At 42.0% G+C, this 13896-nt stretch overlaps 2 protein-coding genes across 3 annotated transcripts in view; both read left to right on the top strand.

The window, feature by feature from the left end:
• The window catches only part of LOC138937483 (protein dpy-30 homolog), a 95791-nt gene that overhangs the window by 67477 nt on the left and 14418 nt on the right, over nt 1-13896 (top strand). The window lies entirely within an intron of this gene.
• Tmtc2 (Transmembrane O-mannosyltransferase targeting cadherins 2) overlaps nt 4995-13896 on the top strand; it is a 202017-nt gene continuing 193115 nt past the window's right edge. For both annotated transcript variants that reach the window (XM_070303804.1, XM_070303805.1), the window contains exon 1: nt 4995-5209. In XM_070303804.1, coding sequence (XP_070159905.1) covers nt 5124-5209 — 86 coding nt within the window. In that variant the 5' untranslated portion in view covers nt 4995-5123. The remainder of the gene's footprint in view (nt 5210-13896) is intronic.

The raw sequence follows: 13896 nt of genomic DNA, 5'->3' as shown, positions 1-13896 counted from the left end.
ACGCTGTGTCCACGAATTAACGACTTTCTGACTGCGTGGCCTGAGTGCTAATTCCCACGAGCAAAAAAATTCAAGCGACAGACATCGCACGCGTTTATCGTTTCATTTAATTTTAAATACCATTAGGTATGTGAGTCAGATATATATATATATATATATCTTCTTATTTAAGATCAAAAATATTTTTTGGTTTACGATTTCTCTTGTAAATTATAGTTATAATTACATTTCTGTGATATTTATATCATTTCTTGTTATAACTGTTACTCGTTTCAAAATTTAATCAAATCTGACAAATTAAATCGTGTATTTATAATTTTTATCATAAACTTGTTTCTTGTGTACTGATTCTTTGCTTCGCGCGATAAATTTATTGTCGTTAAATAATCGTGATACGTTGACGAATTGCTTGTAGACCGCGCTATTTGATATTAAATTAACATTATCAAGTTAATTAAGCTAATATTATTTATGCTAATAACGTTGAATAAGGTAATGCAACATAATTAATAGTGTGAAATAGTCAATGGATCAAAATTCTATACTGATTCACGGGCAAATCTGTATAAGTGAAGATATCCCGAGTTTACTACGTATTCGTATTCAAATAGTCTTTATCAACGATAATGCTTTTGAAGTATAATTAATAACCAAAGAAATTTCATCAGGATGCAAATCGTATCGAATCGCAGAATATTGCGCGCTCAACCTGCGTTGTTATGACGCGATAAACCGACAAAGCGGAAGCGCTGATCTCTCTTGCATGTTGTACGCAACGAATTTGAAAAGATAATAGGGAGCACACGTCACAAAGATGATCGCGAGAGCTACATAACTGCGAACGGATATATATGCGATAGGATATATATATATTTTCAAAAAATTTTTTTTTTTTTTTTTTTTTTTTTTTTTAAAGAACGTTAATTAAAAAATTGATAGAGAAATCGTATCAAATTTTGAGATTTATCAATTTCGTACATAAATATATACATATAAAAAAAAAGTTTTTTATTTATAAAAATTTATCGATTGTTTTTTGCGCGAAGGCCTTCCTACAGCGATATGTTTGCCATTTCTCGCTACGTATTGTACAAATATAAGTGCATACAGGCGTCATCGCGTCACGGAAGAAGCTGATTGCCGGCGCATGCTCGACGATAGGTTCGCACGATAATAATTCTCACATCGGGCTGCGCGCCGGCTCCCGTGAGCCTCCCGTAGCTCGCGTCCGGCGGGATCGCGTGGTCGTCGGTCATCGTATTTGGTACCCTCCGGTCCCTCGCCTTTTCTAGTCCGCCTCTCCCGGTCCGATGACCGGCGCGGCACGATGCGGCCTGACGGCTTCGCGTTAACCCATTATCTTAATCTGCCAGCGGGACAAATAATAGGGTACCAGGCTTCTCCTGCATGGTAGCTGAGAGCGTTATGATATCTGCCGCTCGATGCTTTGTAACGTTTGATTATTTTAGCGTATAAATGTCTGATTTAATACACTAGAGAATTATTTTTGTTTGTAACATCGACATCGATTACGCGATTGAAACCATGAAATGTAAAAATAAAAAGTGTAATATATATATATTGATAAATATGAAAATAATGATTATTGAAGCAAACAAATAAGAGTTAATATTGATTTTGAAATAAAAAATAATTCTGACATTGATATAGACGATTTATATTTTTTCGCAATTCTGACAGCGAAATAATCGGATATCGCGCGTGTTACGCTGAGAAAGGAGGGATAGAGGTGACCGATGTATCCTACACAACTGCGGGGATGCAGACGGGTTTCCTATTCCTATTTCTATCCCTTCGACGCAATCTTCGCTCCCCTTTTCGTAAGCGGTATTGTTTACTGTCAACCTCGTTTCGTGAGCCGCGGGGCTATTCCCCCCCCCCCCCCCCCGCATCCTGAATGGCCCCTCGTCAACCGTCGGACCCATATGGCTGGCTTTAGGGGAGTTAAGTACCGGGGCGGGTAATCGCGGAGTGTTACGAGCGCGGTTAATTTGTATTTCTATGACGTTGTTATTGTAGATGGATTACCGTCGCAGCGGACGCTGAGCTTTATTCAGTCCGACCAAAAAAAGGCTGCAATCCTTAAATTTTATTACCTATCCAGGGAGAAATTAATTTCTCTAATTTTGTATTGAAAATATTATAGATCTGAATGTGTGAAAATACTTTCAGTGATTTTAACAATTTTGCAATAAAATGAGAGAAAATGCGCGAAACCAGCCATAATTATGAGACATGACGAGAAGCACCGGAAGAGAGAGAGAGAGAGAAAGAGAGAGAGAGAGAGAGAGAGAGAGAGAGATACGCGTACCATAAGGTTAATTAGAGAGATACCGATATCGCATGTTCATATGTTATCATATTCTCGCTCTCTCAACTCAGCCTGGCTGTCGGCCGTTCCTCCTCGTTCGTACACGGCATTAATTGGTATTGTAGTTTGCGTAGAACTGAGTTAAGCGTTTAAATGCTTAATTACCACATTAGGAGTAACCGCGGCGGGATCTTTAATCGCGGCTCATCGGAGCGCGAATTACTTTTGTTACGCGCTCGGAATAATTGAAGCGTTTACGGGTGGCGGCCTCTTGTTCGCGATACAATAGCGGTTCCGAGGAACGTCTAAGTCCAGCGTTAGCACAATAGTAAGAGAAAGAGAGAGAGAGAGAGAGAGAGAGAGAGAGAGAGAGAGAGAGAGAGAGAGAGAGAGAATGAGAGAAGGGAATCCGCGTGCTATAATATACGTGATAAATGCACGCGCGTTTCACGGCGTCGGTTCCGACGATTAATTACATGTAGGTACTTAGTGACGAATCGCCGTTATGCGCCAGCGTGTCGACGGATTAAACTACCGAGAGTGACGATACCTTCAACGCAACCTGGTGTTAGGACCCGCGTGAAATACCATACGAGTCGTATTTGCGCCGTTGCATGTTTATAAGCGTTACAGCGAGAATAAATTTCGCATTAGTGTGGGAGGACTACGAGAGAGGTGGAAGTTTACGAGCGATGGTATTACGAAGCTTACCTGTTGTACGATACTGCGGAATCTAGGTTCCTTGTTTAAAAGTAATGTATGATTCAAATATGGAAAATTTTCTTAAAGCAGGGACATTTTTTTCAAGTGCTCGTCAATTTGATTTGAATTTCGCCTGTCCTATTATTAAAATTAACGATAAAACATAAAATCGACCTTTTAAAAATGATAAATTTCTTTTAATATCCCTTTAAAAAAAGATACCATCTCTCTGTTCAAAATAAGCGCGTCTCTGCGATTACTTCGTATTCTCACACGCGATTCTATTCGACATTACTAATCCCTCTCGAAATAGTTGTCGCAGAATCAACATTTCACATGATCTTACGATGACATTGCAACCGTCCCTGCAATTGTTCGCCGCGGCATCGTGGACGGTTTAATCGCCACGTGGGTAGGTGATGACAATCGCCGTCGGATGCAGCCGGTTACATTCCCAAGCTAAACGTTTCCTCGACCACACAAACTCCGCGTTTACTCCCGTCGACGATCTCACGGAAAACGAAGAACCGGACGTACACAATTCCCTCACGGTCCGTCTGCCTGGCGCAAACGTGGTCCAAAGTCCGAATTTTCGCCGGATCCCTTCGGTCCGTTCTCCGCGCCACTACATACCGCGCGCATCCCGCGCCGTTGCACGCGGTGCGGCCCTTACGGTGCCGCATCATTTTCTCTAAAAGGACGTCCATCGGTCAGCATTGTCCCCGGGGTTGCGGTTAATCCGACCCGTTGGTCGCGGTCGCGGTCGTGGTCGTTGCGAGCGGTCGTAGATGCGTAGAGAAAGGGAGGACGAGAAAGAGGAGAATGAGGAGGAGGGTTAGGGGAAAGGAGAGAACGCGAGGAGGATGAGGCGGAGGAGGAGGTGGAGAAGGAGGACCAGGAGAGCGGGCGAGCGCAAGCGCCTGTCCGATCGATGCCCGTCTCCCGCGTATAAAGCTCTCGTCCTCGGGGGGCGCGCGACAGTTGGCGTTCCGCATCCGGAACATGCGTCGCGCCGCGTGCCGATCGCGCTGGGAACATCTCGTCGTCATCGTCGTCGACGTCGTCGTCGTTAGTGCGACTCTCATCAACAACGGTATCCGTCGCGAATGTAACCGTCGTCCTCGTCCGAATCTAATTGTGCTCCGATCAAGCGCGCCGATCTCGCGGATAGGCGAAGAACGGCGAGCTCTCCTCGCGCTCCACGGATCGTTGGATCGTCGCAGGACACTCGCGGGGACGCGAAGATTTCCCTGTCCCTTGACCGATAAGGAAGAGGCGACGAACGCAGCGTCGAATCGGCGACGCCGCCTCGCCTCCCGGTGAAAGTTCTCTCCCCGTCCAAGTCTTCCTTCCGACGCGATTCTTCTTGATTCGCGCAGCAAAGTATCGGAATCCCAATCGTGCGTCAAGTGAATAGTGAATCGAAACGCATCTGGCGCGAGCAGCGACGTCGCCGTCGACGAAAAGAGAGAGAGAGTCAGCTACAGCGAGCGATTTCCTGAGGCTTGTGAATCGGTAATCGATTCTCGTAAAGTCAGAATGCCAATTGCTCTTTGCGGACGTGCTGCATAATCATCTTCCCTCTTCTGAAGAAAGTCATTCTCATATCCAATAGGCTGTCAAGTTGTCTCTGACTCTATGACGTTCTCTGGATCCGCGACATCTCTCACGAATAACCGATGTAAGATCACGAAGTGAGGTGTCGATTTCCGCTGTCGCGCCGGCATAGATCGAGAACCCGGATTCGGCGCCGGGAAAAGCTTCGTTGCTGGATCGTATCCGGGGACGCGTCACCGACATTCATCCCGCGCGGAACCCGTCATCCGGGCAGGCGACGTCAGATCGGCGATCGTTCGATCGTCCGGCGGACGTCTCGGCCGCCGCGCGAAGAACCGGCGGTGTCAGACGAAGACGTAGGGGGAGAGGAGGAGGAGGAGGAGGAGGAGGAAGGGGAGGAAGTGGTAGTGGTGCTGGTGCTGCTGGTGGTGGCGGCGGTGGTGCAGGAGGAAGGCCCGCGGACGTGCAACAAGTTAAGAGGCCGCCGCCGTCGACGTCGCTGTTGCCGCCAGCGTCCTCGTCACGATGTGACATGGATATCCTCGCCGTAGCTTGCGCCCTCGTCGCGACGGCACTCTACTGCAATACCCTGCAAGCGGGTTTCGTCTACGATGATCGGTGAGTGAATAAAATTGCGGTTCTTTTCCTCCGGTATTGAGATTCTGAAACGCGAGCGGAAACGAATGTGGAATGTGACGTTTTTGCTATGCTATTGTAAAATAGGGTTTCAAGTTGATATAATATCGTTGAGCTGCACTGAACTTTGATGTCGCAGACCCTCTTGGCGACGATAAAAGCGCGAGACATCACCGTGAGATTTCTTTTTGCGCTCGTAGAATTTATAGCGTTTTCAATAGTCTTGATTATCAGATTGAAGCTTGAGAGCTTCCGGAAAGTCTCGATCCAGAGCTTTTCCTGACAGGAGTTGTTTTAAGACTAGGTCGGAAGGCGGCCGGTGACACACTTGGCGAGGTCGCGTGACGAGATTCGCCGGATTAGAACACGGTGTCGCGAAAGTTTCGAGGGCCGATACCCGTGGACGATAATTCGCCGTCACTTGGCGATAGCGGGAAAGCTTTGATTTGTATATGTGCGTTTGTGATGGAAACCCGGTTGACGTGATACTCAAAGTTGTTGATACTGAGGCTTATCGGCTTGTATCGAATAAATGCGAGTCGAAGTACATCAATTCGTTCGTACATAGTGCGATTTGCGATCTCATTTACTTCTTGAAAGAAAGAAAACCATTATATGATCTAACTAAGAGTTATTCTCATATAGACATTAATTAACTAAAGTTTAATCGACTTTCTGTCTATTCCTAGAGACACAATATCTATTAAAACGAAAACCAATTAAATCTCATTTAACTTGAACTAATGTTTACGACAACTTAAAACGGTCGTCTTATCTTAAGATAAGATGCTAAATCAAAAATTTCTTGTCGAATCAAGATGTTCAGAGGATTTGAAGAATATATACCTTGATCCTTTAAAGACCGATACGATTCGAGCTTGATTTAATATCCTTAATTACGCCAACGAACTGTCATTAATCGTCTAAAAAAAAGGAAAAATTCTTGTCGGATGACACGTTTCCGAAGGACGACGAATGTCGCTCGTAAGGGCTCGAGCTTGCTGTGAATATTACTCATATCTGAAGTGATATACGATAGATGACATTCCTCGCGATATTTCAACTGTCACTCCCGTGCCGCGCAAAATTGTTTCTACGCTGCCATCGACTCCTTACCGCCGCGCTATGGGAAACAAATAGCCACGAGTACGAAGTAATCGCAACAAATTGTATACCGCCATATCGTTCGTTCGTTATTTCGCTTCTCTTTCCGGATCAATAAGACTGCGTCAGGATTTGCACGGCGCTTACTCTCTCTTTCGTCGACATCTGTCTCAGTGAAATTTTTACGAACGCCGATGCTTTAATTTTTCACCAACGTTATACGTCCCTTGAACAATATTACGCAATTTTCTTCAATATCGGACATTACTGCGAAAGCTCATTTATTACTCGCCCAAGTGATTCAAAAATCGTTGCACGCCAAATGTAAAAATGAATTTTACAAAGCATCATTTTGTACAAAAGCACTGTGAAATAACGAACTTTAATATTATAATAAGAAAAATCTCTTTTACTATTATTCTCACATATTTATAATATTGTTATTTTAAAAAGTTTTATTTTTTAACAAGTTTTTGTTTTTTACATAAAAGTAGAAAAATTTTAATTTCCAAGCAATAAAAAGAAATTGTTTTTTTCTCTTACTTTTTACACAATATTAATATTCATTAATAGAGAAATATATAAATAAGGAATAAACCTATCGTGCAAAATAATCGTTACGGTTTTAAATAAGCGTCAAATATATAATCAAATTACGAAACGATTAACACATGTATAGCTTTCGGGACGGAGACGGTTTCCTCGTCGATGTCGTCCAACGTTTCGTGATATCCTTCGAAGCCGTTCGCGAGCCATATCTGGCAGATACCGCGGTCGAAATGCGCGGAGCGCGGAATCGGCGCGCGGCGCTACATAATCCAAAGTTACTCGCACGATAAGAGCTCTTAATCCGAGGCTCTCGAATTCTATGACACTGAAGCCCCTAATTGAGTATTCCGTAATCTCTCGAACATCGTGGCCAGAACTCGATCGTGCTGCGCTGTGCTTCAGGCCGAGTGGAGGCTCGCGTCGAGATATCGAAGATGAAATTCGATTGCATTAACGGGAGTAATCTTGCACCATACATATGCACCACGAAAATACATTGTTATATCGATCAATATCCCAAAAAATAATTTTGCTATTTCTACATTTTCAATATTCAGAGAAAGTTTAGAAAAATGAATGTAAATTCAAATGTAATTCAATTAAAATATAATTAATTTATTTTATTTCTTTTTCAAAATTATTGATGATTTTTTTTATTTCTCTCTCTCTCTCTCTCTCTCTCTCTCTCTCTTTATATATATATATTGATCATTTTTTCCATTTTCCATTTTATTTTGATTTTATATCCATTTTGCACTTCGATAGCGCGCATAATTGCTAACGAACCTACTGTTGTTAGAAGACGATACACGCTGCACTCGAGAGGCGCTCGATGAATGGAAAACAAGCCGACGTTATTTACACGACCGGTGTTTGGAAAACCCGGCTATGCTTCCGTCGATCACTTCCGCGCATTCGCGCCGGAGCGATTCGTTTACGGTTATCGGAAACGGTGCGCAAATAATCACGTTTATATTTCTCAAACAGAGTACGGCAAAATTTTTATTGTAAAATTACGCCGTAAAAACGCATATCCGACACATATAGCACTTGCAAATGTTACGTATCGCTGAATTATTTCCTGCTGCAAAAGTTTTATGATTCTCACAATAGACGTATTCTCACAAAGTTTCTGGTACAACTAGCTATAAAGGATTAGCCGTCGTTACATATCGGATGTAATTTTGCACGTGGTTCCCGCGAGATCGTGAATCCTGGTTCGAAACATTCTTTGAGTTTGATAATCGCGTATCTTCATCAGTTTGTTATAGCTTTTATTTTTCGTAAAAAATTCAGCTGACGTGATTTTGATTTTTCTTCTGTTTTATCAAAACGTTATTTTTTAAGTCACAATCTTTCTCAAGTATGATCAAACCCCAATTATTTCAGAAAAAGAGCATTTCATTCTTCTTAATTCAATTTTTTGTAACAGATCTATCTGTTTTTATTAATTTATTATTCATATATTAGTATGTACTTACTCATCAATTGCTCGATGAAACAATAAATGAAAGAAAATACGAGATACTTAGTGAACACCCTAAATAAAAAAAAATTGTTGTAAAGTTATCTCAAAATATGTGCGTGCGTTATATATATGCAGTTAATATTTCTTAGTCCATATATAAATTATATAAATTTGTAGAAAGTGCTATGTCAAATATGAAGGAAAATTTAAATATAATCCATATCCTTTTATTATATTACTTTTCTCGTTTTACAATTAGCTTCAATTTTATACAGAATAATTTAGGTTTGTACTATATTACAAGACTCCGTATATATACCAATTTACATAGAAATTAAATTAAAACGACGTCTGTCTAAGATAATGCAATACAAGTTTACGAACAGCGATAATGTCGAAATATCGCGTGACTGCCACGCTTTCTTCGCGTAAGGAGCATCCGCACGATCGCTGATTCGGGGCGGTTAATCAATCATTCCGTTTACGTTATCGGCTGCACGAAATCAACGGCGTTATAAACATTAAGGCGCGGAACGATACCGGCGTGGGGAAGAGTGCTCGCTATAAATTAAATTATTCCGGTTTAGGCGTCGGAAATCAACTGTGCCGACCGTTCCGCTGGAAACGCCCGGCGCGATTAGTCCGATAATCAAGGGCTTAATTATGAAACGAATTCGGATAGCCAGAGAAACAGACAAATAGAGAGAGAGAGAGAGAGAGAGAGAGAGAGAGAGAGAGAGAGAGAGAGAGAGGGAGAACGGGAGAAAAAGAGAGTCCCGATAGCAAAGGGCGAGGATATCGCGTTGGTTCCCGGCGGAGCCTTAAAGCTCACGTAATAACGAAAAACGGCCGTGTGCCCGCGCGGGCGCGCACATTAAGCCGAGATAATTTTTCATCCATATCCGGCCCATTAGCGGCTACCTCGTTCGATGCGACCGCCGAGTCTAAAGCGGCCGATGTGCCCGCCGGTGGCGACCATAATCAAGTCGAGTCCGGTTATTAACGAGAGCTCCCCGGCCGACTCTCCTCCAGCCTCGTTCTTTTTGTCGAGCGATTCTCTTTCTCGTTTCCCTTTGCTCTCTCCTTCTCTGGCCATCTCACTTGCACCTATTTTCTCGTCCTTTCTCGGCGTGACCTAGCAAAATGCTTGCCCGCCACGGTGTCGGCTGTCCTGCTGTTCTTGGTTCACTTGCAATTTTAAATCCTTCGAGACTTGTGCTCTATTGTTTATTCCATTTGTATCGTGATTTTACCTCTCCATCTCGTGTCTCATCAAATTTTATCTATGACATCCGATACTAATTTTTAATGTACCTGTCGAATTTTTTGATTTCGCGTCTAACGTCTTAGAAACTTCAGATATATTTTTATACGGCACTGCCTTTTTTTTTCGATGCTCAACCGAAAATAGAAAACGCAGACATACGCGAGAAGCGCGAGAAGATCCCAACTATTTTATTCCGCGACCGTAGGTCTTACGCGAAGTTTATCGTGTGTCGTGAGTTTATTCCGGCCGCATCGCTGCGCCTGAAACTCATAGGATAATAAAAGCCCCGTATTTTACCGCGACGCCTCGACCACAATGGCCGTGCGAAGAATACGGGACATATTTATTCGGCTAGTTTTTTACTGGTGGCGCCGGGAACGCGGTCGGAAGCAAACGAGAGAAACGAGGACAGAACGGGAACGGACGCCAAGACGAAAGAAGAAAAGCCAAAACGCGACAAAGTTGGAAGGCATCGCAAACGTTTCTCTCTGTATCGCTTTCCTCTAGTATCTCATCTCAAGCAAATCGCGAAATGAGAATATCACAGCTAATGCATGCGCAAACTATTTTTTTTTAATTATTTATCATTTACAATTTAGAGCAATTATTTAATTCAATCTTATATGTCACTCTCTTTATTTCTTTTATCTATTCTGATATACGTGATTTGTGTAAATGTACGCTATTAGAAATTTGTATTATAGTTTTTGCGCAAAAAGAATTTTTTACTACACTCAGAAATGCAAATTGGAGACTTTCAAAGACATATTTCCGTATATGGATGCGAGAATTTGAAGTACATATAATACCGTTATGCATCGCAAACCTTTGCATCTCCGTAATCTGCTTGTGATGGAAATATTAGCTAGCAATTTTGCTGTTATATCGTATGCGGATATAACGATCCCATTTCAAAGTCACTTTATTACTATACATTTACATATACTAACCTTGCTTTTAGCACAAAGTTCTTTCTTTCTCTCTCTCGTTACTTGTATGTAGTCTTCTTTTACATACATGCAGTTATTATTAATCTCACGCTCTATTTCATCGCTACTGATCATATCTTATGCTTATACTCAATTATTCATATCTTATTCATTTGCATTACTTACATCTCTTTCTTATTTATTTTGATCTTCTAAAAGAATATAATCTCTCCAGAGAATAAAGATTTAATATTTCTTTGTTTTCTGTTTCTATCAGTCTTGTGTGTTAGCTAATCTCACGAATGTACTATTGTATCGTGACTATCCACGTTCGCGCGTAACTGCAGCGGTGCTTGGATGCAGTTGCATCGAGGACGAGCACGGAATAAGAAAAGTTGGCGGTCGAGGCTTAGCTTGTTCCGTTTCCGTCGGTGAATAATACCGGTGCTATTCGACGAAGGCGCGCCTTCGGTCGCATGAAATGTAAAGCACGGCATTACTATTTCAGTCGATGCGGTGCATTCGGACTTAGGTACCACGATGCACGGTTTCTCAGAGCATGCGTAAATAATGGACGCGCTCCGGAATACGGCTACGACGATGAAAGAAAGATTGTGTACCGAACCCGTGTGAGAGAAACGCGCTACATTATTGGGGCGTTCTCATTACGAGGAAATCAGCGAAGCCATATGATCGATCAAACGCATGTTGATTGATCTGACGAATGTTCGGATCGGGCTTATGTGTGGATACGAGCTTACGTAACTTATTAACGTTATAATTATTACGCGTACGCGACCCAGGGATTTCACACCGCACTTTCCCGTTTTGCATTTTTAAAACTTCATTATAAATCTGTCCTTTGGCGTTAATTATATTGTAATGTAATTTTTACGTAACACGCTTCTCACCCTTTCATTTTTTTTTTTTTACTGTTGTATATTTCTTTGTTTCGTGTGACTTTACACATCACAGAAATATGACAGTGGTAATAATAGTATTAATAATAAAATTTATATACGAGAAAATATAATTCTAATTAGATAAAAAACATAATATTCGCCATTAGTACCAAATATATCTCTTAACTCTATATAATTTGACAATATAGAAAAATTTTTGCAATATTAGCTGACATTTTTATCCTTCCATGTTTTGATTAATTGTTATCGGCATGAAAAAATTGTATTGTTATGATATTGTTCGCGTATGAAGAGTTTGACAGACACCTATTAATTTGTATAACGTCGCTTTTGTGCATTTATTATGTATTTCGCAGCCGGAATATGCAATCGTGCCAAACACAATTTGGAGTAACATACAGACGCGAAAAATTTATATTCCATCGGAACACCGTCGAGAAACGTATTCGCCCACAAACGTTTTGCCCAATAAATCCGTTCTTCAGATATAATTTATAAAATAAATGCAATTACAGATAATAATTTATGATCATTGTCATGCAAAAGCAGCGAACATATAAAATAGGCTAATATGATTGAAATAAACCCGCTGGCGCAAGAAACTTTGTTTCTAAAGCCAGCTATGGATGTCACAAACAATTAGCAACGAATCGGAATAAAAGCTTTTCTCACAATTTATTTTTTATTTCTGTTTCTCTGTGAAATTTTTTTATGAATTTTTATGCATCTTCTGTATTCTTATCGCTCATGTGAATCTACCAATATATAAACTTCTAAATTGTATACGTATTAATAACTCGTGTTAAAACTACATTGATTAAAAGAGTTGATATTTAAAAGCGTTTCACGCGTAAACTTTTTTGCGAATAAAATTTTTATTTCAAGAGGGAGATTAACCAAAATGTCCGTCAATAATTCTAACACGTATACGTCTCTCGCATTTTAATTTAAACAGAATAAATCTTTCGCACATGGAAATTTCCCTTTTTCTGTCAGCTGCGACTGACTACGCTTCTCTCAGGACAAATTTGTGATGAACAGGCTGCGATGTGCATTCAGGAAGAGGGTGATTCGGATTAAAGGTGGAATTAAATCATTGCCAAGTAAATTCGAAACAGATGGAATGTACAGATGAAAGAATGCCGCAACTTTTGCGGAATTGCTTCCGCAGAAAATGACGATTGAAAGGAGGAGGAGATAAGAAAAATAGCCCGGTGAAAAATTGCACTCTGTTCTTTGATGTGCAATACTTTATTTTGACGTCACATCGCATCTGCGCCATTTTTCTTTGTAGAAACACCAGATCGTTGACGTAAGAATGACAATTTTGCATTTGTGATTTTTTCCATTGGCTTTAGCAGAATGCAAATATTAATTGTAAAAATATTAAAATTTCAAATCATATACACATACAATTTGTCGTTTTTCAAATTAATATTTCATTCTAATAAAACAACTCAGAAATTGCGATTACCGTCGAATTGAAAAAGAATTGAGATTGGTGAATACGCGTATCGATCGCGTTGCCATCCCAAGCGCGTAGGTGGATGTTACGGGGAAGGGTGGAACATTATAAATCCGGAATTCGCGTCAGTCACGGAGGCGAATGGCCAGCTGCCGGGATAAAAATGACGAGCGGGCGAACGCACGTCCTCCCCCGAATGGCAGGCGGGATCGAACAAAGAGATCGACGCTGCTGGGAAAGCGGGAACACCCATACCGAATTCTCCATCGGAACGCCGCGAACGAACGTTGCGTCATCGCCCGGACGCAATGTTCGCTGGAAATTCTTGCAATTTCGCTGCAACCTGGATATCGGTCCATTTTGCTCGTGGACGCGCACGTGTGTCACGGCTGAGCACACGTGTGGCTGTGTGCATCCATTGGGCCGGTGCATCGTCCACGATCGGGAATGCGTGCAACCGCGTCGGGCATTTATCCTAGCGGACCGAACGATATAGGATCGATGCATTTTATCGCGCCAGAAGGTCTGCAATAACGCGGGGGATAGAGGATGACAAGCTAGAGAGAAAGAGGGGGAGAGAAGAGCGAGAGATAATTTACGACTTAGACTCTCTTTCGTTCTTGATAGTGCCTTACTACAGAAACGAAATACAATGCGCGACTGATACCGCGCCGCTATAAAGATCGGAAAAACGGGAGCGACGCGCTAGCGCGTATCCCGTTCGAGGGATAGTTAAAGAGGGTAGTATATCACCGGTTGTGAGGGGGAACAGGGTGGACGCGCACGTTACCCGCCCGTCGGTGAATAAGGGTATTCCGCAATGGCGACACGACGCAGTAAATATCGCCTCGCGGATGGGGCGAATATACAAGCCGGACAGCGAGCGAGCGTGTACACGTCGCGAGAATTAATCGGCTATTTTTATTAGCAACGCTTCCCAAGACAAAGCGGAAAAGAAGAAAGC

Source organism: Polyergus mexicanus, unplaced genomic scaffold (assembly GCF_030449975.1).
Source record: "Polyergus mexicanus isolate NDT 795.1 unplaced genomic scaffold, iyPolMexi1.0 SCAF_11, whole genome shotgun sequence".
In the NCBI taxonomy this organism is placed as follows: Eukaryota; Metazoa; Arthropoda; class Insecta; order Hymenoptera; family Formicidae; genus Polyergus; species Polyergus mexicanus.
This window is presented reverse-complemented; position numbering and strand designations above follow the sequence as displayed.